The sequence below is a fragment of the Vulpes vulpes genome, chromosome 1 (genome assembly GCF_048418805.1).
Source record: "Vulpes vulpes isolate BD-2025 chromosome 1, VulVul3, whole genome shotgun sequence".
NCBI classification, from domain to species: domain Eukaryota; kingdom Metazoa; phylum Chordata; class Mammalia; order Carnivora; family Canidae; genus Vulpes; species Vulpes vulpes.
Window position 1 is genome coordinate 140,673,995 of NC_132780.1, and position 25,230 is coordinate 140,699,224.

Genomic DNA, 25,230 nt, shown 5'->3' on the forward strand with positions numbered 1-25,230 from the left:
TTTTACTATATAACCTTCGATAGATATTGAATCTGTTCCCTATGCAATAAAATACATTAAATTTAAAAATCATAATGATAACTAAAAAGAAAAAAAGCAACATGGAAGAGGTAACTAACAGGTTAAGAAAATGCAGAAAACACATAATAGTGAACCCACTTATCACAGACACACCCTGGTATGCAAAACTGGAGAGTAGGGCTGATGTTGTGCACAGATAAAGCAGGCAGTCATCCACATGGGATGACTAAAAGAATCTGGATAAAATATTTCAAACTGCCTAAAATACCATCATTAGAATTTAACACCTCTGAGTTAACATGAATCCTTTTTGAAACACATAGACTCCCCAGATTGTCAATAATAAATACCTTAATATGAATTCATGTGTCAGCAAGCTAAGAACAAGGTACTCAGGAAATGAGAATTTTGATTAATGTTGGGGAAAGAGGCACAGAAAAAAATAATTTGGAAGGAGGAGGAGGAAGGGAGGGAGGGAGGAAGAAGGAGGGAGGAAGTATGAATGAGGAGAGAAGATCAAGGAACTAAGGTTGGTGAGAAGAGGAAGACAGGCTAGAGAAAGGGAAACAGATTTCAAAGATAATCTTTGAATTACTACTAGAGTCTTATTCAAAAGTCACTCAATAAATCATATCCAGCAGGTAAGGGATGGGAACGTGTATACATTGCTGGCAAATATTAAATGGCATCATCTTTCTGAAAGATAATCTAAGAATATATATTATACACTTCAAAATTCTTTTTACCCTTTGACCTAGCAATTCCACTCCTTGACATTGATCCAAAGTAAATTATTAAGTCAAATGGAAGGTGATCTGATTGGTTAAATAAATGTTGGTATTTGTGCAACAATGAAAAAATAAAGTCATTAAAAACTATACCAAAAAGGGATCCCTGGGTGGCGCAGCGGTTTAGCGCCTGCCTTTGGCCCAGGGCGCGATCCTGGAGACCCGGGATCGAGTCCCACATTGGGCTCCCGGTGCATGGAGCCTGCTTCTCCCTCTGCCTATGTCTCTGCCTCTCTCTCTCTCTCTCTCTCTCTGTGACTATCATAAATAAATTAAAAAAAAAAATTAAAAAAAAAACTATACCAAAAAAAATTATACCATAGAAATCTATTTATTAATGTGGAAAAGATGTTCATGATATATTGAAAGAAGAAACTAAATACATTTGGATAATCAATAAAATATGTAAATAGACATAGACTGTCAAGTGTCATTTTATACGAATAATTTTCTATAACTACTCTATATCCCTTATCCTGTTTTCTTTTTTTAGTCACTTGTCATTACCTAACCCATACTTGTTTATTATCTTCTCCTATTTCATGAAAATTAGAACCTTGTCTGTATAGTTCCCTGCTATACTTCCCCCTATCTAAAATAGTGCCTATCGCTTTCTTAGAGATTGGTAAATATTTGTTTAATGAATTAATAAACAGAAGATGAACAGTTGAAATAATATATACCAAGATATTACTGATGGTTGTCTCTAGGTAAATGAATTGTGTAATTGTATGTATATGTGTTTATTTTCATGAAATGAAGAGAAAGAGAAAGAAAATTTCAAACCAACTCTGCATTTTAAAGAGAGGCATAGAAAGAATACCAACCAGGTAGTAAAGAGGTTGTAGAATCAACATTCCTTTCTACTGAAATGAATACTGAATTATAACATATCCATACTGGCCTCAGAGAACATGAAGCCTCATTCAAATCAAGGAGATAGGTCATTATGGGGCTAGTGTACAAATGGACCCCAAACAATGTATATTTCAACTATAAAGGGCCAGACCTTAATAAATAAATGAATGAATGAATGAATGGCCAGAACTTTCAAACTCTTCTCCCATCAAAAGCCACTCAATGACCCTGGTATAAAAAGAGTATAGTTCTACCTGGTTAAAAATGAGAACTCTCCCAGGAAGACATGGAAAAATGAAAACTTTTTTTAAAAATTTTATTTATTTATTCATGAGAGACACAGAGAGAGGAGGCAGAGACACAGGCAGAGGGAGAAGCAGGCTCCATACAGGGAGCCCGACGTGGGATTCAATCCTGGGTCTCCAGGATCTCGCCCTGGGCCAAAGGCAGACGCTAAACCACTGCACCACCCAGGGATCCCCAACATGGAAAAATTAGAGATTGGTTGATACAGGATACAGAAAACCTCTTCTCTACTTCCCTAACATGAATTGAACATGTGCAATATACTAGACAAAGTGGATGCCATAAGAAACACAAAGATATTTATTCTCAGGGAGTTCTTACTTAGTGGAGGAGACAGGCATGAGAACAGACATGATCTTAATCAAGTTTTAGATAATAAAGAATGAAATAAACCTTACAAAGAAAATATATTACAGGAGGGCTGACTATATATTAATATATTCTTTAATATATTAAAAAAGGACTGGTTAAATTAGGGTAGACTAAATTGGGGTAGAATTCAGGAATTTTTCATGGAGTAGGTAATATTCAAATTGGGCCTTAGAGGGGAGAGGGGGGTAATTGGGTGATGGACATTAAGGAGGACTCATGATGTAATGAGCAATGGGTATTATATAAGACTGCTGAATCACTGAACTCTACCTCTGAAACCAGTAATACATTATATGTTAATTTAAAAAAATCAAATTGGGCCTTAGTGGAAGAATGGTAATTCTAGGTTAAGAGGATTATTAATGCAAAATTAGAGAGGTATAACATCATATTGCACATCTGGAAAAGTGCGTTTTGAGGTGGAAGGAGTGTAAGATGTAGTGTAATATTTCTTAGGCATTACTCATTTACTATGTGTTAGGCACTGAACTATGAACTGGGGACTATACTGGAGAATGAGACATAATTGTCCTTAATCCCTTCAACCTTAAAATCCAAATGAGGGAACCCATGTAATTATATAATTACAACTATCAGAAATACTAAGAAGGAAAATGACATGGTATTATAAGAGTGTCTATCAGGCAAATATAAGAGGCTGGGAAATTAAGGAAGAGAGGGTAATAATCTAAGCTTTGCTCTGAAAGATGAATATGAGTGGGGCACCTGGGTGGCTCAGTGGCTGAGCATCTGCCTTTGGCTCAGGTTGTGATCCCAGGGTCCTGGAATCGAGTCCTGTATCAGGCTCCCCACAGGGAGCCTGCTTCTCCCTCTGCTTATGTATCTGCCTCTCTCTCTCTGTCTCTCATGAATAAACAAATAAAATCTTAAAAAAAGAAAAAGGATGAATATGAGTTAGTTAGGTGATATGGAAAGACTGAAATCTACACGGTAACCAGAAAGAAGAGAAAATGCAAAGACATTACAGGGGATGATGTATTTAAGGAAATGAAAAGGCCCGTAATGAGGGGCACCTGGCTGACTTAGTTGGTAGAGCATGTGACTCTTAATCTCAGAGTTGTGAAGTAGAGCCCAAGGTGGGGTTAGAGTTTACTTTAAAAAAAAAAAAAAAAAACTAGGAGAAGAAGAAGAAGAAAAAAGGGAGGAGGAGGAGGAGGGGAAGGAGGAGGAGGGGAAGGAAGAGGAGGGGGAGGAGGAGGAGAAGGAGGAGGAGAGGAAGAAGAGGAAGAAGAGGAAGAAGAGGAAGAAAAGGAAGAAGAAGAAAAGGCCAGTAATGAAATTATAATGAGCAAGGGGGAAAAGGAGCATGAAACAAAGCTGAAGAGGTAGGCAAAAGAGTATGGCAATCACTGGCTGTATGTGGAGAAAGGATTAAGAGTGTAATCAAAGAAGCAAAAATTATAGGTGGCTTGAACTTGGAGGCAATAAAGATGGTGAAATGGATGAAATTGAGATTTACTTTGGAGGGAGAATTGGAAGAATCTGTCATTGACTCAGCATGCAGCAGTTAGGGAGAGGGAAACACTAAGAAAGCTTGGTAGGTTGTTGGCATGAAAACTGTAGGACAGGGGTGCCCGGGTGGTTCAGTCGGTTAAATATCTGCCTTTGGCTCAGGTCATGATCCTGGGGTCCTGGGATAGAGCCCCACATGGGATTCCCTGCTAGGTAAGGAGCCTGCTTCTCCCTCTCCCTCTGCTGCTCCCCCGCTTGTGCTCTCTCCCGTATTCTCTCTCAAATTATTAAAAATCTTTAAAAACAAACAAAAAACAAACCAAAAAAACCTTGTTGGACAGTAGGGCCACTGAGATGGGTAACACTGAAGGCAGAAAAGAGGAAGGATAAACACATCATTAGTTTAGGATATGTTGATTTCAAAGTGTCTATGAAACAATGAAGTGGAAATGGTGACTAAGACTGTTGGACATTCAGATTTGGGCCTCACAGACTCATTTGAGCTAGAATACAAAACCAGATGTTGACAGCATGGTATTTTAGCATAGACCTGGATGAAATGACCCAGGAAGAGAGCAGAACTCTGGAGAACTAAGCTACAACAGAGTCCTGTAGAACTGAAATATTTAAAGATCTGGTATTAAGACAATAGGCAGCAAAAGACACTAATAAGCAGCAGCAGCCAGCATACTAGGAGGAAAAGAAATGTTAGAAAAGCCAAGGGAAGAAAGCATTTTTAGGAGACAGTGGCTCCCTGTATCAAATATTGATTTGAGAACTGAAATATACTCACTGGCCATGCAGCATGGTGATGACCCTATTGCTAACTGTGAACGCACAAAATGGTGTATGTGTAAGTTACAAGAAGATTAGAGACAAGGCTTGAGTGGGTTAAGGAGTAAAGGCTAGAACAGAAACACGAAGGGCCTTGAATGCTAAGGATTTGGGATTCTACTCTGTGGGCAATGACAACTATTAAAATTCTGAAGTAGGGGATCCCTGGGTGGCGCAGCGGTTTGGCGCCTGCCTTTGGCCCAGGGCGTGATCCTGGAGACCCGGGATCGAATCCCACATCGGGCTCTCGGTGCATGGAGCCTGCTTCTCCCTCTGCCTGTGTCTCTGCCTCTCTCTCTCTCTCTGTGACTATCATAAGTAAATAAAAATTAAAAAAAAAAAAAAAAAATTCTGAAGTAGAGTCCCATGATCTGATCTGTGTTTTACAAAAATAACTCTAATAAGAGTAAGAACAGGCTGGAAAAGGAAACTAAGAAATGCTCAGTTAGAAGGCTTCTTTAGGAGTCCATGAAATAAAAGACGGAATAGAAATGGAAAAGCTGAGTTGTTACCTTGCTGTTAGAAGAGGAGTTTGAGGATGATGATACTTTTTCTGGGCTCTTAGATTTGTCTGCTTTCCCAGGCTTCTCTATGGTCTCTTTACTGTCATGTGACGACTTTTGGGATTTATCCAAAATGTTAATTCCCAAAATCTGAGCCACTTTGTCCAGTTCAGACTGCTTCTTTTCTGCCTCTTCTGCCTCTTGTCGAAGTTCTGCAATGTCCTTCATTATGTTATCCTGAAGCCGACTCACTTCCACCAGGAGTGGGTCTTTGTGGCCATCCTTCTCCCTTCGTTTCTTGCGTAGCATTTCTCCTGAGTAGTCAAATGTCAAAAAGAAGAAACACAAGGAAAATAGGTTAAGACAAGCCATTTTTCTATCATAAGTAGTAATCTCCCAAGTTTATGGTCACAAAATCTTTTCCCTTAAAACATTCCTTCCTAAAAGCAAGACAGACTCTCCTTCCACCTGGGCTAGTTTAGGTGAAGTTTCTTTCCCTTTTTTTTTTTTTTTAAAGATTTTGTTTTTATTTATGAAAGGGGGGGGGGGGATAAGGAGAAGAGGCAGAGGGAGAGGGAGAAGCAGACTCTCCACTGAGCAGAAAGCCTGATACAGGGCTTTGTTCCGGGACTCCAGGATCATGACCTGAGCTGAAGGCAGATGCTTAATCAACTCAGGCACCCCCTAGGTAAAGTTTCTATGGAGGATAAAGGATGAGTGATAACATTATCTCTTATAGAGGAGTTACTAGCTAAGGATTTACAGGCAGCTTCAGGAACTCCATGAATCCCCAAAATGGTATATACAAGTTTGTATGCATTTGTCCTTGTGTTGTTAACTATGAATCCAGGTACACCTGGGTGGCTCAGTCAGTTAAGCATCCAGCTCTTGGTTTTGGCCAGGTCATAATCTCAAGGTCCTGGGATCGAGCCCCACACTGGGCTCCATGCTCAGCCTGAAGTCTGCTTACATTTCTCTTTCCCTCTCCCACCCTGCCATGCCCTTGCTTTCTCTCTTGCTCTCTCTCTCATATAAATAAATCTTTAAAAATCAAACAATGAATTCGGTGGTAGTCTTCTTCAGAAAACCACAGTATTGTTCATGGGGCAAGAAACATTCAGCCACATATTTGACTTTATCTGATTTAAGGACCCTTCACCAGTACCTACATTGAGTGTAAGGTTTTGCCTCAGGTTCACCTAATGTTACCTCCTATTCCAAACTCATGGTCCTGATAAAATAATCCTCACAGGATTAATATCTAAATTTTTCATCCCTGGGCAGCCCCAGTGGCGCAGCAGTTTAGCACCGCCTGCAGCCCAGGGCATGATCCTGGAGACCCTGGATCGAGTCCCACGTCAGGCTCTCTGCATGGAGGCTGCTTCTCCCTCTGCCTGTGTCTCTGCTACTCTCTCTCTCTCTGCATCTCTATGAATGAATAAATAAATAAAATCTTTAAAAAATAAATAAATAAACAAATAAATAAATAAACAAACAAAATTTTCATCCCTAAACAATCTAAACCCAAACAGAAGAAATTGTATCTCCTCCCACTCTGTTCTTCCAGACTCTCATCAAGCTGTAATATTTAGAAGCCTTGTTATGTTCTTTCCTCAGTGTGGATGTGAATTCCTAAAAGCACAGATGAAGAAATGGAATCAGAGACGCATTATGGAACATCTTTTTGTGCCAAAAAGAAGTACTCCAAAAATGATGGGAACATATTAAAGGACACAGTAATCAACTTAAAAGGGACTCCCCTGGCCAAATCTGGGATACTTCGGCCATGAAAATAAATGACAGTAAATTATTGTAACTTGTTAAATGAAGAGTCCATGAGTTCATACTGACATAAATGGATTAATGAATGGAAGAAGAGGGATGGACAGGAAGCTCTTTATCACAGTAGAAAGCCAACTAATAAAGGCAGAAAAAATGATGAGATTAAAAAAATCACTATTTAACGACCATTATAATAACTGATTCAGTCAAGAATCACCAATGAATGCTAAAACTAGTGAGAGGAAATTTGAGGAGTAACTGAATATTTATTCCTATAAGCATCTTTCCTGTAAGTTATTTACTAATTATAAAGGATAAAAATAGTAACTTTCCAGTGAAGAAACCATTGAAGACACCACCTTAACCAAATGATCAAAGTTGACATCACCAGTAACAGGACTGAAATCAACATCTGATAAGAACTCAGCATCACTTCTGTGATGTTCCTGTCAAAAATGTATAACCTAAATGTAATTAAAAGGAAGCATCACACCAACCAAAATTAAAGGACATTCTACAAATATGTGACTTTCCTTCTAAAATGTCAATGTCATGAAATACAAAGATTCAGGAACCGTTACAGAAAAAGGAGAGTAAAAGGACATGGCAACTGAATGCAATGCATAATCTTGCATTCTCTTTTGCTTTAGGGATTAAGACAATCAATGAAATAGAAATAAGACCAGTAGATTACCATTACATTATGGTTAACTTCCTAATTTTGGTAAGTGTACTATGGTTATGCAAGTGAATTCTTTGTTGTTAGGAGAATGTTCACCTTCACAATTAAGTTTTTAGGAGTAAAATAAATAAATAAATATCTAAAACTTATAGAATTCTATAAGTTCTATAAGAATTCTATAGAATTCTATAAGAATTCTATAATAATATCTAAAACTTAAAGAATTCAGGAAACACACACACACACACAAAGACTGAGAGGGGAGAAAAAGGATAGAATACGATAAAATGCTAATAATCATAGAGAACATCTGAGAATTCTTTACACTATTATTGTAACTTTTTATTGTAACTTTTTTCTAAGTCTAATTAAGTCAAAAATTTTTTTAAAGTATAAGGCTTTAGGTCACTGAACCTAAGAGTCCTCACAGCTCTCCATTTGGGTCTCCTACTCAAGTTACTGCAAAAAGGCAGTCATGCACAGGAGTGTCTGATACCTTGTTGTTTGTGAAGCCTCTCCAATTCGGTCCTGAGGTAGTACATCTTCTTCTGGCGAGCTTCCCGGTCACTCTTTAGCTTTTCCCTCTCTTCAATAACCTGCAAAATACAACATCCTTCAGCCTCCAACATCCTCCCTTTTTTTTTTTTTTTTAAGATTTTATTTATTTATTCATGAGAGACACAGAGAGACAGGCAGAGAAGCAGGCTCCATGCAGGGAGCGACGTAGGACTCAATCCCGGGACTCCAGGATCACGCCCTGGGCCAAAGGCAGGCGTTAAACTGCTGAGCCACCCAGGGATCCCCCATCCTCCCTTTTCTATTGCTCTCTTCCATAAGCCTTTATGGTAGATGATTTCAGAACCCAAGGATCCCAATGTCTGCACACAAAAGTTCTGACTTTATAGCAAAGGTGGTATTTCATTCTGAATAAAATTATCCCGAATAAAATTATCTTTTTCTGAGCTACATTGCTCAGAAAGCATTATTTTTATGTAGGGAAACACTATACTATTTTTTTCAGGGAGGGGGGCTAGGAGGGGCAGAGGGAGATAGAGAATCTCAAGCAGGATCCACACTCAACATGGAGCCCAATGTGAGGCTCAATCCCATGACCCTGAGATCATGATCTGAGCCAACATTAAGCATCAGATGCTTAACCGACTGAACCCTCCAAGAGCCTCAGGAAGCATTACACTATAAATATTAACCTAAAGTTACTGACAGCAACTATTAGACAGTGATTCTGAGCTCAAAGGGAGCCAACAAGAAGGAAACTAGTAAGTGTTATAGGGGACACACTGTGTAAGTTGCATTACATGTATCATCTTATTTAATTCTCATGACAATTTTATAGTAAGAAAACAGAAGTTGTGAAAGATCAAGTAACATATCCAAGGCCATACTGTTAAGAAAATTTAAAATCCAGATATATAAATAAAATAAAATAAAATCCAGGTCACAAATAGCCAAAAGCCCACAATGTTTCAACTGTATTACTACTATTTGATGGAAAAAAACAATATAGCTTGTCTATAATGGACTAGTGTGGAAAACCTGTTTATTATCAGCCCTGAATTAACTGCTAGGTTCTTGAAGAGGAAGTAAAAGGAAAGTACTCAGTCTCCAAACGGTGTCTGTGCAGTCTCAGGTTTTGGTTGTCTGTATTGAATCAGTCCTCCTCCTTCCCAAAAGACTGAAGTTCAGAGTGTCCAAGTACAATTAAACATTAAGAAGAAATGATTTTTATCTTCTCAAGAATTAGCTAAATTTCTCTTAAAATGAAAAAAAATGATTGGCCCTTCAATTTTTCCTTTTTTTTCTCCTTAGGTTTTCCTTATTAGTAAACCAAATTTATACATATTATTTTTTTGTTCCTAAACAAAGTGAGTTGTTACTAAGGACCTTTAAAATTAAGAGTATGCATTAATTTTTCTATTTGAAATCTGCTATTCTGTATTCTCATACCTACATAATTTTTACCTGTTGGTTTTTCTTTAAATTTTTTATTTATTTGAGAGAGAGGGAGAGGGAGAGAGCACAAAATGGTGGTGGGGGGGGGGCAGAGGGAGAGCAAGAAGCAGGCTTCCACCTGAGGAGGGAGGCCAACACAGCACTTGATCATGACCTTCTCCGGATCATGACCTGAGCTGAAAGTAGACGCTCAACTGAGCCACCTAGGCGCCCCTACCTGCTGTTTTAAAACATCTAGAATTATTATATCTTTACCCCAGTCACTGCTCCCTTCCTATACCTGAGAACACAATGAGCTTTGGAGCATAAAAACTATTTTTTTAAATGTCATTTAAAAAATGTTGTTATTCCTAGACTCTAAATTAGCCAGAACAAGCAAAGCTTATTTCTTGGGTTAAATTACCAAGCAACAACCAGGTATTAGCTTTCAACCCACATAATCACTATAGGAAAAAGATCTGAAATTCACTAAGAGAAGAACAGATTTACAGATTCTCCTTCAGCCAATCCAATTTTGGTTCCTCACTCCCTAACAAGGTCATATTGAAAACTTCAGAGTTTTCAACTCCTACCCATAGTGTTTAAGTCCTGAAAGTTAAAAAAGTCAATAAATCACAGTGGGGGATGCCTGGTTGGCTCAGTGGTTGAGCATCTGCCTTCAGCTCAGGGTGTGATCCTGGGGTCCTGGATGAAGTCCTGTATCAGGCTCCCCGTGGGGAGCCTGCTTCTCCCTTGACCTGTGTCTCTTTCTCTGTCTCAAATAAATAAACAAATAAATAAATAAATAAATAAAATCAGAAAGAGAAAGAAAGAAAAGAAAAGAAAGAAAAGAAAAGAAAAGAAAAGAAGAAAAGAAAAAAAGAAAAGAAAAGAAGAAAAGAAAAGAAAGAAAAGAAAAGAGAAATCGCAGTGGGACCCGGGGCCTGGATTTAGTTTAGTACTAATGAAAAAACATGAAAAAAAAGAGAAGATATGTACATTACTTAAGAGTGAGGACAGCAGCCTCCAAAAACTTTAAGTAAAAGAGCCTTAGTCCCTATAAAAGACAAATATCAACTTATGTCAAAATAGGAAGGCTCAGGGGATCCCTGGGTGGCGCAATGGTTTGGCGCCTGCCTTTGGCCCAGGGCACAATCCCGGGGACGCAGGATCGAGTCCCACATAGGGCTCCCAGTGCATGGAGCCTGCTTCTCCCTTTGCCTGTGTCTCTGCCTCTCTCTCTCTCTGTGACTATCATAAATAAATAAAAAAAAAAAAAAAAAAAAAAAAAGGAAGGCTCAGGCACACAATGCCCAAAGCTAATATTCACCTTTTGCTTCTGGGAAGCACGGTTTTTCTCATCAGAGATCTTCTCCGGATTGTATCTTATGAGTGATGGGATAGACACCTGGACAGGCACCTGAGCAGTAGGAATTGAGCCTAGCACTGACTCCTCCTGCTTGGGCTCATCAGGAGTCACTGTGGGGATCACACGGAGATTGGGACGGCTACGAGTAGCTTGTTTGGTAATGGGCATTACCCTGTGTGGTTCAGGTAGAGAGTGGTTTGATGGTTGAGAAGCAGGGTACATGGGCCACCTCGAGGCTGCATATGCCATATAGTGTCTATAGGCATCAAAGGAAGCAGGGGGAATGGCAGGTCCCTGGTAGTTTGGAGGTATCCGAGCTGCAGCAAACTGAGAGGCCCTCGGCATGTGAAACTGAGATAATGAAGCAGGATGTGGAAGTCTGATGGGGGCAGATGGCGCTGATGGTAACATGCATCTGACAGCCACAGATGACTGAAACCCACTACCAACTACCTCTGGCCCTGCAATATGACCCACTGATTGGTCAGACTTCAGGAATGGGGGGCTGTTTTTTGTGAGCAGGTAAGGATCTACAGGGGAGACTGGATGTGGATGGGACACCTCTGGGGAGTGTGTATTGCTATGGTGTGCCTCCCTGCTCTCCAGTCTGTGAGAATCTGAGGAGTGCCGATCAGCTGAGAAACGATGGTCAACTGAGGAACAGCGGTCTGCTGAAAAGTGCCGGTCAACTGATGAACGGTGGTCAGCAGAGGAACGTGATGGTTTTTTGCCATGAAGTCGTTCCTGGGTGCGGGCGGCCAGTTTACTAATCTCTGCTACCCCAATATCCAGCCCTATGGTCTTGAGCAAGTCATGAATCTTGGCATATTCTGGATTGGTCTCTTCTATTGATTCTAGTTTTACAGCTGGAGCTGAAGAGGGCAAGGGGCTTGCCTTCTGTCTCAAGACTTCACCATCAGAACCCCCAAGGGGCTTTGGTGGCGATTCTGCCTTTAAATCCTCTTCTTCATCCCCATAGAGAAATTTCTCCTCATCCTCAATGTCAGGGAAACTACGGCGCCTTTTTTCCTGTGTACTGGTAGAGTCTGCCAACATGCTCAAAATACGGGAAAAACCACTGCCATCCTGGCTAGCCCTTTCATGGGGCAGCAAGAAGTCTGTGTGTCGCTCAGGCCCCTCAGCCTTCATATTCAATTTCTCCTTGTGGCACAGAAAATTTCCAAACTTCTCTCTGAGAGGACTGTTGTCTTTGGGCATCCCAGGGAGGGGACCCCATTGGTAGAGGTTGCCCTGAGGTTCCTTCAGGGTAGTCTCTACCATAGTCCCCTTATTTTCAATCTCTGAGGCAAAAGCAGCAATAGCACCACTTAGTGGAAGAGATGGGTGACCAGAGTACACAGGGTGATCCTGGCTGGAGCTGGTACTGCTGGAAAAACTCTCAAGCTGCAAAGACAAGCACAACTGATTTAGCCTTTATGCAGAATCTCAGAAAACCAGTAATTGAGATAAATATTTGGTTCTTCTTGAACTAATAGAGTAATGATAAGTATGAATGAAAGGGAGGTACAGTATCCTTAGTCAGGTTGAGGATTCGGGTCTCCACCTCTCCAAATGCTTCAGCTGAAGCAAGGAGAACAGGAAATAAGGCAGATTGGCATGAATCCTCACTTTTGCCCATCTGTTGTAAACTTTACCAAGAAATATGAATTCAAAAGGACTTTAGAATGCTCTAGCTAGTTTCTTTTCCATGGGTCCCTCAAAGGAGGGAAAAAAACAACATATAAAATTGAAGCTGCTCTGACAGAAGTAGGATCAGAAACTGTGAAACCCTTGATCAGGCCTCCCCTTGCTTCCTTATGTGCCCTTAGGTCCTTCTTCAGAAACTTTTGGCTCCTAAGAGAATAGCTAAAAACTAGTGATCATGCTCATCTTTTCATAGACAAGGAAAAAAATATCAAAGCCCGAAATGGTCAGGTGACTTGCCTAAAAATCGCACACCAAGTTGGTGGCAGTGGGACCAGAATCAGAATCACATGATTTCTGATCTAGTGTCTTGCCACTCATAAATCTTTTCTCTAAAGAGAAATTAGGAAAATTCAGATAATCTCCTCCTTTTGCCCTTCAAACTTCATTTCCAAGACACCCATATTCAGATTCCTACAGGACTATCCAATTTAAAGAAAAAAACTTATACTAAATACTCAAAAATGTTTATTTAGAAAGCCTAATATATGACAATAGAAGCCGTCTACTGATGTATTTACAAGGCCTACAGTTTCCTTTGGAGAATCCTGGAAGATATAGCTCATAGGCATAACAAAGTTGGTCCAGGATATATCACAAAGATTCCATTACGGGCACCCCCCCACCCCAGGAAAGTAACCAAGTTTTAAGATATTAGGGGGACTAGCAAGAGACCCTAGAAGAAAGGCAGCAGAGACCTGAATAGAAGGCTCCATGTCCACCTCAATCCGTTTCTTCAGAATTGACTTTTTGGGCATCACAGATACTTCCTCAGGACGATGTAAAGAATACCCTGGCTCCGATGCTGTTAGAACCCCTGACAGTCCAGGAATGGGACAGGTAGTGTCACCACCATCAACTCCAACCAGCTCCTGACTCAGGCTCCTACTCCGTTCCTCCTCTTCCTCTCGTTTTCGCCTGGCAAGGTCCAGCTCTCGAAACTCAGGATCTAGAAACCTAGGGCTTGGGCTTCTTCTACGTTGTCGATAGTTGCGGGTCCCTGATGTAAAAGTTGTGTGATCACCTCCCATGCTATGTATCTTCTCTGTGTCATCATAACGGGGTCGTTTGGCTTCCCGGCTCCTTTCCTCTGGTCGTATGGCATAGGAGCCTTTGAGTTTATCTCTATTCCGTTCTGTTCCCCGCAACAGCTCATCATGACAACTGATATGGGGACTATAATCAGAACGATGCAGGAAAGTTTCTCTTGTCCGGTAGTCCTCATCAAGTTGTCCTAAGAAGGGACTAAGAGGTCCCTCCTCCCGGGAAATATATCTTTCAAGACCTCGAGAGCACTGGGAACTTCGAGTGAAGACAGAATCATCAGTCAGGTCATCCCTGAAGAAAGAGACAAGCATCACTGAATACAGTAGACTTGGAAAGAGCAAGACCAGACATTAAGAGCCTGACATTCATCCCTGAAGAAAGAGACAAGCATCACTGAATACAGTAGACTTGGAAAGAGCAAGACCAGACATTAAGAGCCTGACATTCTCCAGAGGGCTACAGAATACTTAGGACAAAACACGATAATCATGAAGTCTAAGAACAAACCTATGGCACATTTCTTCTCCCTTTCCCCAGGGCACAAGTAGCATCAGCCTCTAACCAACGGGAGTTATTACTAGTCTGTCTAGACAGAGCTCTTAGCCTAGAGCTCTTTGACTAGGCTTTGGGGATGAAAAATATCACACGAGTTTGGGAGATGTGAAAATACCACTACCAGACTACAAAAAGCCCTAAGTTACACAACTCTGCACTAGCTTAAATTCTAGCTCTTCGTTACCAAGAGTGTGATCTGAGTTAGCACCATCAGTATTACCTGGGAACTTTTTGGAAATGTCGATTCTCAGGCTCCATTCAGGCCTACTGAATCAGAATCTGCATTTTAATAGGATCTTCAGGTGATTTGTATATACTTTAAAATTTGAGAAACACCAGGCCAGATCAATGATTTTCAAGCTATGTTCTACAGAGATTCTGAAGACTGTTCAGGAGCTGCTAAAGGAAGGACATGCTAAGAAAGCAGGGGACACCTGGGTGGCTTAGTCAGTTAAACATCTGACTTTGGCTCAGGGTCCTGGGATTGGGCCCTATGTTGGGCTTCATGCTCAGCAGGGAGTCTGCTTCTGGCCTTCTTCCCTTCCCTCCACTCATGCTCTTAATAAATAAATAAAATCTAGAAAGGAAGCAAGCAAGCAGAGTCTGCATAGCTCTGAGCCTTCCACAATAGTGAAACTGTACTAGCCACAATTTTATCTGTTTATGAGGTAAAGTTCTATATATCATTTGGAAAAGAAGTATTTCACTGTGGGAAACATTTTTTTTTAAACTACTGAGCTATACAATTGGCATGATTTTCTCACATGTTTTAGAAGGTTCTCCAATGCTATATTTTGCTAGTTCATATATTAAAAACCATAAAATTCCTTCACTGACTGTCTTATTCCCTCTTTTCTACTTTGCCTCTATTCCCACAAGCACTCTGCTAATCCTGGATCTGGGAAAGAGCATGTGATGGTTTGGCTCACAATATATTTTTATTTCATAGAAATAAAATGGTCTTGGACCTTTGTTACATGAAGATAAAAATATAGAATAGAACTTGTCCCTTCAGTCCAGAGCTCTATACCATACACAATAGTCCTAATCTTTTTGGGTACTGTGGTCATAGAGCTTCTACTGCCCCCCAAAAAAGTTTCTGATTTAATCACAGAGAAATAAAGATCCTCCAGTACTCTGAGCATACAACTTTTAAGTAATTTGAATTAAAATTTTACATGTCACTCACATTCCACTCAGTTTTCTGCAGTTTCTAGTACTTGCCTTTATTTATTTATTTTTTTTCAAGTTTCTAAGATATCTTTTCTTTCATTTTGTTTTTTAGTTGCTTTCTCTGGGACTGAGTTAGCAGAACATCAAAGAGTTGCCTTTTCTCATTCACCAGTCTTGCCTTTGTTCAGTTTCAGACCCAGGTAAGACCTACAAATAACTTTATGAAAGACTTTAACTCCTCCTCTAAAAGAATGCCACCCATGAGGATTCAGGTTCTTATAACTCACCTCCTCCCCAAGAATCTAGGGAATTTTGAGGTTTCCATAGAGTATAAAATAGTAAAAAATGGGATTGAACCAAGGATGATCTCTGAAAAGCAAACCTAACTAGAGTAAAACATTTTACTCTATAGGTTTGTTAGCCATGAACATACCTAGTTCCAGGGAGGAACATGTGTGAGTTATTCCATTGCTATACCACCATCTACCATAAAAAAGTCTCTGATTGGGACACCTGGGTGGCTCAGTGGGTGGGTGCCTGCCTTGGGCTCAGGTTGTGATCCTGGAATCTGGGATCCAGTCCCCTATCAGGCTCCCTTTGAGGAGCCTGCTTCTCCCTCTGCCTGTGTCTCTGCCTCTCTCTCTCAGTCTGTGTGTCTCTCATGAATAAATAAAATAAAATCTTAAAAAAAAAAAAAAAGTCTCTGATTGTATTAGTGTAGGGGGGAAAAACAGGCTCCACAGGTAGTGGCAAATTCATCCATACTTCTGTGTTCAGCTCTGCACTAGAACTATTATATATTACCACTAAATGACATACTAGCTCAAGATCTAATACAGCCCTAAATATCAAGAAGCTAGAAATAACAAGATGACTCCCAGAAAGTCTCAGTCCAGACTTGTAATCTCCAGCAAAAGGAGGCAAAAAGAAAAAAAAACAAAACAAAACAAAACAAAAAAAACAATGAAAAAAGACATATCAACAGTTAAAAAAAAAAAAAAAGAACTATCATGTAAACATAGGCTTATTAGAAACTCATGTCCTCCTTCCTCAAGTCTCCCAAAGGATAAGAAAAAGAACTGGCTGCAGTAAAAGTAAGCCCTACAAAAGGCTCCATAACCCTGCAGCTCAGAACAGTCTGGGGACACACTCTCTTTGAAAACTTTAGTTAAGTCCAACTCTTTTCTAATATAAGGTCTATTTGTTTAAAAAATTGTTAGATGTGGGTGATGGGTACATGGGGCTCACTGTACTAAACTACTTTAGAAAAAAATATTTTATTTATTCATGAGACACAGAGAGAGAGAGAGAGGCAGAGACATAGGCAGAAAGAGAAGCAGGCTCCCTGTGGGGAGCCTGATATGGGATTCAATCCTGGGACTCCTGGATCACACCCTTGGCCCAAGGCAAGCGCTCAACTGCTGAGCCACCCAGGTGTCCCTAATCTACTTTTTGTTTTTTTAAAGATTTAATTAGCTTTATTAAGCTATTCATGAATTGGGTAACATTTCATCTAGCAAGTAGAGGAGAACTCCCTCTTTGTACTTTTGTATTTATGAATTACATTAAATAAGTTAAAAAAACACATATGATAACATATCCACATAAAAGTTTGTATACCAATTGTTCATAGCAACATTATTTACAATAGCCAAATAGTGGAAACAACCCAAATTTATCCATTCATTCATCACTGATGAATGGATAAACAAAACACATATCATTAAATATTACTGAGAGTAAAAAGGAATGAAGTACTATTATATGCTACAACATGAAGGGATCTTAAAAAAAAAAAAAAGAAAAATACCATGAAGGGGTCTTGAAAAACATGATGCTAAGTAAAAGATGCTAGTCACATAGGACCATATACTGTATGGTTCTATTTATATGAAATATCCAGAATAGGCAAATCTATAAAGAAAGTAGATTGATGATAAGCTAGAACAGGTGGTAGAGTTAACTAATAAATAGTTAAGAGTACAGGTAATAAAACTGTTCTAAAATTGATCATAGTAGTGGATTCACAACTCTATGAATATAGTAAAAGTCACTGAACTGTACACTTTAAATGGGTGAATTTTATGGTATATGAATTATAGCTCAATAAAGCTGTTAAAAATGTATATGATTAAAAAAAATAAGAAAAAAAGATCCTCCAGAGCCCAAACTTCCCAATCTTTCTCTGCTGATTCCCCAAAATGCTAGAAGAAAACTGTGTCTCTTCCCTAAGGCAAATCGGAGGGGGAAAATCCTGCTCCTTCAACCTCTGTCAGGGCAAGGAAGAGTTGAGAATTCCATGAATGGAACATACAATGTGCAGAGTACTTGGCTGTTAACAGGGGAAACTGACCTCACATTCACAAATCACAAGCTACCTGCCTTTATACAACATGTTCCCTTTCCAGAATAAGAGTAATATACACAGAGCTGCCAAGGTGAGAACATGGACAACCCTGGTAATTTGGCTGTAATCCAAAATGGATATCAAATTTAATATATTCAACAAGGGCAGAGAAAGAATACCAGGGTCCCAGGTAGATATTTATTTATTTATTTTTAAAGATTTTATTTTTAAGTTCTGTCTACAACTAACATGGGGCTTGAACTTCCAACCTTGAGAACTGTAGAATGCCCTACCCAGGGAGCCAGCTAGGTGCCCCCAGGAAAAAGTGTAAAATACCTACATACAAAAGATGGAAATGGCCTGTTTCATTAGCTGAAGATAGGACACACAGTCAGAAGGTATCCTGAAAACACCAATGGTCCTATGACCTGGTTTTAGTAGACAGTAATTATCCACCAAACCATACTGAACAAAAGTACAGGGAACAAAAAATCTAAATAATGGACTGGTTCTTTCTTTCTTTTCTTTCTTTCTTTCCTTTCTTTCTTTCTTCCTCTTTCTCTCTCTCTCTCTTTTTCTTTTCTTTTCTTTCTTCCTTCTCTTTCTCTCTTTTTCTTTTCTTTCTTTCTTCTCTTTCTCTCTCTCTCTCTTTCTTTTTCTTTCTTTCTTTTTTTTAAGTAATCTCTATGTCCAACATGGGGCTCAAACTTACAACCCTGAGATCAAGAGTGGCATGCTCTACGGTCTGTGCCAGCCAGGTGCCCCACGGGTAGCTCCTTTTAGAACCTTAATCTCATTTTCTCTAAAATAGACTTGTCTCTCTAAAACACATGATTCTGGGTCTCAAACTCCCTAAAAGGAAAATCTTAATTTTTACAACTTAAAAAAAGACAATTGGCTCTCTGAAGCACATGTGCATAACAAAGCTTATGGAAAGGGGAGGTGACAACCTACACCTAACCAGAGGAAATTCTAAAGTTACCTCAAAACCTTAACAAGGAAGGAAGGAAGTCACATCATGCACCACCTACTCAATCATCTCCCAAAATAGAAGCAGCCAGAAGGGCAAGGGCTTTTGCCTCAATTAAGGGATATAGTCACATACCTTGGAGCCCTATCTTCAGAAGCTATGTTATATGACCTAGAACTGTCCTGCCTTGCTTTGCCACATCAAATTGCCACTGCAGCTTTGAAGTTAATATTACCAAAGAGTAGCACCAGTCTTCAGACTTCCTGCCCAGCTGTCCCCCACCTGTCTATGTTCAGTGTACCAATGTATGGACAGTCTCAGCTTTAAGGAATGTTACATTGATTTGTTGCTACTGCTAATTATTTGCAAAAACTCCCAGTGTGCTGGGCAGAGACCATAACAGACATGGTTCCCAGCTCTGAGTGCTTTCCCTATATTCCCATTCTTATTTACTGACTTTTATGAGGTGAGACATACCTAATAGGATTAATTACTTCCCATATATAGTTAAGTTCCTAATGCCTGGGGACCTATATTTAATAATCCGTGGAGTGTATTTGTCCTTCCTTAGCACTCAACAACTATAAACTAATAACTGAAATTAAACATTTTTAAAGAGCTTTAACTTTATATTAATGCTTATTTTTTTTCTTTTCTTTTTTTTTTTTTTAAGATTTTATTTATTTATTCATGAGAGACACACACAGAGAAGTGGGCTCTTCGCAGAGAGCCCGATGTGGAACTCCATCCCAGATTCTAGGATCACACCCTGAGCTGAAGACAGACGCTCAACCGCTGAGCCATCCAGGGGTCCCAATGCTTATATATTTAATATTGATACATGTTAGACATAAATTTATCTAAACTCTTTCTGAACCTATATTTCAACCTGATCAAGCTGAAAAATAACACCATTAAAATAAGATTTCCTATTTTGTCCAGAACTTTTCTTTGTAGAAAGGATCCTAGTTCCAGTATTTTAGAATCCTTATCATCTCAACTGTTTTCAATCTGGAGAATTCTGTTTCTGTCCCCTCAGCTTTCCAGTTGGACCAGGATGACATTCTGAAGCCTTTTCTTCTACGTCATTCTTTCAGCAACAGAATCTACATCAGTATACTCTCCCCACTCAGAAAGCCTTTTCCAATGCTACACTTTGTACCAGACATAGGGCGTAACTTCAGTGCTGGCACCACTCTTTCAAATACATTATTCAGAAAAGAGCAACTTTTCCACCTTCCAGCACTATTATAATGTGCCCTGCCTCAAATGAAGCCTACCTGTCCACATCCTCCAGATTATCCACTGGTGACCCCAGTCGATCACTAAGCCGCCGCCGTTCTGGTATGCCAACACAGAAATGGTCATTGCCAACAGTGATCCTTAAGCTCTGTTCCAAAGAAGAGTCAGAACGCAGACCAGGAGAGCGTCTCTACAAAAGTAAAAGATAATGCAATAGTCTATGGGATCAAAACATCCTTATACCCAAAATGCACTCCTCCTTAGTCATAAAGTTGTTGCTCAACAAGGAGAGAAATGGCTATGGTAAGATACTACTCCAAAAAAAGAAAAAAAAAAAGCACATTAAAAAAAATCATTTTCTTAGACGGAAGACCATACTTGCAACTCTCCCCCCATCAATGAACTTTCATTCTTTCATTTACTAGTACTGGGCATGGGACTACAAGAGTAAATTTAGTCTGTTCTCAGAATCTATACATTTCTAGCAAAGCAAGCAGGCAAAAAACAGGTGTTTTTCAAGTTCTTCTGACAGTGGTTAAGTGCTATAAAATCATTAAAACATGGTAACAAAAAAGAGATTAGGGAAAAGGAGCTAGTTTAGATAGGATCATTAAAGAAGGCTTTTCTGAGGTGATACTATTAAACCTGATGCCTGAATGATGAGATGTCAGCCTCGCAAACAAATGAATAAATATTTCAGGCAAAAAGGAACAAGCTCTGTAGTGAGCTTAGCATGTTTTGGGAAACAGAAAGGCAGCCAGTGTGACTGCAGCGAAGTGACAGGAGAGACGAAGCAGCCAGTTAGGAAATCTGGATTTTATTATCAATGTAGTAGAAGCCCCAGAAAGATTTCTAGCACAAGAGTGACATGATCGGACTACATTTTTCCTCCAGATGCTTGCATTGCTCATACTCTCATCTCATTTAGGTCTCTATTAAAGTCACCTTCCCAGGCCTTCCCTGGCTACTCTACTAAAAAAAGAATATTAACTCCTTTCTCTGTTTTTGTTTTTTCTTAGTACTTAATCCCATTAAACATGGCAACATATTTCACTTCTCTCTCTTATTATCTAACCTCCCCATAGAGAATATAAGCTCTATGAAGAGTAGGGATTTTTGACTTCACACGTTGTATCCCCAGTGCCCAGAACAGTGCCTAACACATGGTAGATGTCTAATAAATACTTCTCAAATGTATAAAATGGAAGATTTTTTAAAAAACTATTTTGATGGCTGGGTACAGAATAAACTGGGTGGTAACAAGAGTATAAAGGATCCTAATGCAATAATCCAGGCAAAAGGACTTAGACTAGGGAGGTGGCAGGACAGTTTGGGGGATGTATCTTGGAGGTAGAGCTGAGAAGTTAGATGAGGTGACTGACAGCATGGACTTGGGAGAAGGGAGATGATCTGTTTCTGGCTGGGCAATGGGTGATGTCATTTACTGAGACAGAAAAGCCTGGAGCATTGGAGAAAAGGGAGGTTATGGAAACCAGTATTCAACTTTCTTTGCTTCTTCTGTAGAACCGCTTGCTTCCTCAGACTACAGTTGCTCAACTATGAAAATCTTAATATAGTGACAAGTCAATTCATCTATGACCAGAGTACTTTGGTACTTTGAGTACTAGATGTACTTTGATGCTTTTGGAGGACCACCCAAGAAAACAAGACTTTGTCATGGGGTTTAAAAAAGAACGGTGAACTGAAAACAAAAACAAATTCCAAAACACCAGTCCCAGGCCAGAGATGGTTTGGTGAGAGGTCAATTTTACAACTAAAATGTTTAAGATTTTGTTTTGTGGGGCACCTGGCTGGCTAGAGAGTGGGACTCTTGATTTCTGGGTCATGAGTTCAAACCCCACACTGGGCTTGGAGCCTACTTGTAAAAAAATACATACAGATTTTATGTTTTAAGTAATCTCTCCACCCAACGTGGGGCTTGAACTCGCAACCCTGAGATCAAGAGGCACACGCTCTACCAAGCGAGCCAGGCAGGTGCCCCTAAACTAAACTTCTTAACCTCATGCTCTGTCCCTTTATAACTGTTAAACTCACGGGTGTCAGGAACCAGGCAGTTACACACTGAATCACAGCTATGCCACTTCTTAGCTGTGTGACACTGTCACCTCTCTGGCTACCTCAGCTACTCAATAAGGAACAATTTTCACTGCCTCGCCTCAAAAGGCTGTAGGTTTTGAGTGTTCAAAAGGAATGTGTCAAGTGAAGGGCTGAGCATTAATCCTGCCACCAAACTCGGCAAGTGGTGGTAGTTATCACAATGTGGGTACGCACAGCTCCTATTCGCCGGCAGTTTACACTCTAGGCGTCTGTGCTGAGGGGACTTAGGCGAACCCTAACTGGCCACAAAGACACTTCAGCCTTCTGTCTAAGATCCACGGGGCAGCTCAGGTCTAAGGGGGTACCAAATCACGCAACTCCGAGAAAACACCGACTACTGAACAAGTACCAGGCACAGGGTTTTTGGAGGACCTTCTCCTCACCCTGGCAAACTTTTCCGCATTTCACCTCCAGGGAGAGGAACAGCCTATTCCTGAACCGGCGCACCGCCTCCCGACCAGGCGCCCGTCTGGGTCCCGAGTCCGTTATTGTGCAAAAGAGGATCCGGGGGCTGACAGGGCACCTCCAGGCTCGGGCGTCGCCGAGGGAGCCCCTGGGGGGTGGCGGGCCTTCGATCCCGGGGCTCTGGCCTGGAGGCCTCCGGGCGCCGGGGATGCGGGCGTTCCTGGAAGCGGGAAGCCCGAGCGAGGGGGCTGGGGGGATAGAGGGGGTCTCGGTGGAGGGGTGGGATTACCCGGCTGCCGCTGTCGCCTGGATGGTCTCCGCGGCCGTCCCGGGAGAAGTCGGCGCGGGACTCCCCCCGGCTGCTGCCTCGGAAACCGGCCGAGCCCGGCGGGAAGAGTCGGCGGCCCCGCGGCGGCGACGGGGAGCCGCGACGGGCCCGCGGCGGGGACGGGGAAACGCGACGACCCCGCGGCGGGGACGGCGAGGCCCGGCGGCCGCGGGGCGGGGACGGGGAGCCGCGGCGACCCCGCGGCGGGGACGGCGAGGCCCGGCGGCCGCGGTGCCCCGAGGGCGAGCGGGGCCGGCGAGCGGGGTTCCGCGACGAGGAGGAGCCGGAGGGCGGCGGCGAGGCGCGGCGAGCCGGGCCTGAGGAGGAGCCGGAGCTGCGGCCGGCGCGCGGGCCGCCCCCGCCGCTCTCCTTAGGCCGGTGCGAAGAGACGGAGGAGCGGGCGCCGCTGCGGTACATGGCTCCGGCAGCAGCGGCCACGGCTGCGGCTCCGACCCGGGGGCGCCCCGGACGCGGGGCCCCAGCGCGCCGCCGCAGCTGCAGCCCGGGCCGCCGCGGCCGCCACGCGCCGCCCCCGCAGCCGGAGCCGCCCCCTCCCCGCGGCCCCGCGCCGCCCCTGGGGCCCGGCCAGGCGCGCGGCCGCCGCCGGCGGTTGGACGCGCGAGCACGCGTCCGACACACCCCCCGCCCTCCGGGGCTCCCCGCTCCTCCACTCAGGGAGCGGCCACTGAAGCCCGAAGCGGGGAGGAGCGCAGGAGCCCGGGCGAGGCACAGCGAGGGGAGGGGAAGCGGAGCGCGCGACCTGGGCCCCGCACGCTCCGCCCCGAACCCGCAAGATGGCGGCGGGTGAGCCGCCCACTTCCCCTCCCCCGGCGGCCACGTGACCTCGGGGGCCTCCGAGCGGGTAGCCCCTGGCGGAAGGGAAGGGATTCGCCGCAGCTGAGCGGGCTTTTCCGGGGATGCTCGAGGCCTTGGGACGTGGCAGGAGCATCCTCGCCCTTGCCCTGACCCCCAAGCCTGTTAGTTTACGTGGGGACAAGGAGTGGTTGGAAGCTACGGGATATAAGTAACCCCAAAACGTTAGGTCTGGCCCAGGTATGGCAGGAATGACCACCGACGCCCCGGCCCCCACGGAAGCCGCGCGATGGCCATCGTTTTACTTTCCGTTTTGTCTGATCTCTGGCGCTGGAAATTGGGGGTGGGAAAATGAGGACTGGGGATGAGTTGGAGTAGGGGAGGCGGGTGAGAGTCCAACCCAGAGCAGACATCAGAGTAAATTTGTTTGCTCTCTCAACCAGAATGCTTGTGGTCGTGGCCCAGGGGTCCATATCCTGACAGGAGGCCTGGAGAGGTTTTTGTGAGCAATTCAGAACCCCGGGTCTATGAGCGGGGTTTTCCTGGACGCCCGGCAGTAGGCCCCCAGCCCCGGCCTGCAAACTAAAGAAAAATGTCAACACAGGAAAGGAGAAAAACAGTGGTCCAAACATGAAAAAAAGTTGACCCTAACCGAACTCTTTCAAACAAAACAATTCATTGACGGTTTTCATAAATGAACTAGGAACGCAAAATCTGAAATCGGTATGAAAATCAGGTTTCTGATTCCAAAGCAAAGGCAGAACAAAAAAACATTTTTTTTTTTTTTTTTTTTAAAGATTTTATTGATTCATGATAGACACAGAGAGAGAGAAGCAGGCTCCATGCAGGGAGCCAGATGTGGGACTCAATCCTGAGAATCTAGGATCACACCCTGGGCCGAAGGCAGGAGCTAAACTGCTGAGCCACCCAGGGATTTACCCCCCTGAAAAAGTTTTTTTTTTTTTTTTAACCATAAAGGATTTCCACTTTCTAATGTGTATGTTTCCATGTTAGATTTTAAATATATCTAATTCCACGTGTTTGTATAAGGCCATTTACTTAGAGCTCAGTAAAAATAAATTTTTTTAGTAGGTAGTTTATTTCTTTAGTTATTTTTTTTAGATTTTATTTATTCATCCATGAGAGGCAGAGACATAGGCAGAGGGAGAGGCAGGACTCAACCCCAAGACCCCAGGATCAGCCACCAAGGTGCCCCAGTACGTGGTTTTTTCTTGCACTGAACTTACTTCACCTCTTAACATTACCTGCTTGCTCCTCTGGGCATTTGAATTTTTGATTCCTGACTTGAGTTTCATGGCCTAAGGTCTTCCATCATGTCAAGGTTATTAATATATTCCACATATTTTTTCACACTTGAATGATTTTGTTTTCCATATTTAGTTTATCTGGAATTTTATGTGTGAATCCTTACATAGTCTATTAAAATCTAAAATTACTTTTCACAGATGGACAGGCAATTTTGTTCAAACATGAATTGGGATTACCTGTATACTGGGAAGCAATAGTGAGGGAATGAGTGAAACTTGCCAAATGCTTATCATCTACATCTCATTCCAATTCTGTTTTCTT

General features: G+C 42.0%; 1 protein-coding gene across 3 annotated transcripts in view; it reads right to left on the reverse strand.

The window, feature by feature from the left end:
* The window catches only part of ZNF318 (zinc finger protein 318), a 49,591-nt gene extending 26,204 nt beyond the window's left edge, over positions 1-23,387 (reverse strand). For 2 of the 3 annotated variants that reach the window (XR_011996258.1, XR_011996259.1), the window contains exons 1-6: positions 22,789-23,354; positions 20,015-20,166; positions 13,341-13,980; positions 10,900-12,342; positions 8,116-8,215; positions 5,165-5,469 (exon numbers count right to left, since the gene is read on the reverse strand). Coding sequence is in view for 1 of the 3 variants with exons in the window: in XM_072732443.1 (XP_072588544.1) it covers positions 5,165-5,469; positions 8,116-8,215; positions 10,900-12,342; positions 13,341-13,980; positions 20,015-20,166; positions 22,789-23,244 (3,096 nt within the window). In the remaining 2 variants the exon portion in view is untranslated. Of the gene's footprint in view, positions 1-5,164; positions 5,470-8,115; positions 8,216-10,899; positions 12,343-13,340; positions 13,981-20,014; positions 20,167-22,788 lie in introns of all 3 variants that reach the window. The other variant, XM_072732443.1, reaches the window with a different exon arrangement.
* Between the last annotated feature and the right edge of the window lie 1,843 nt (positions 23,388-25,230).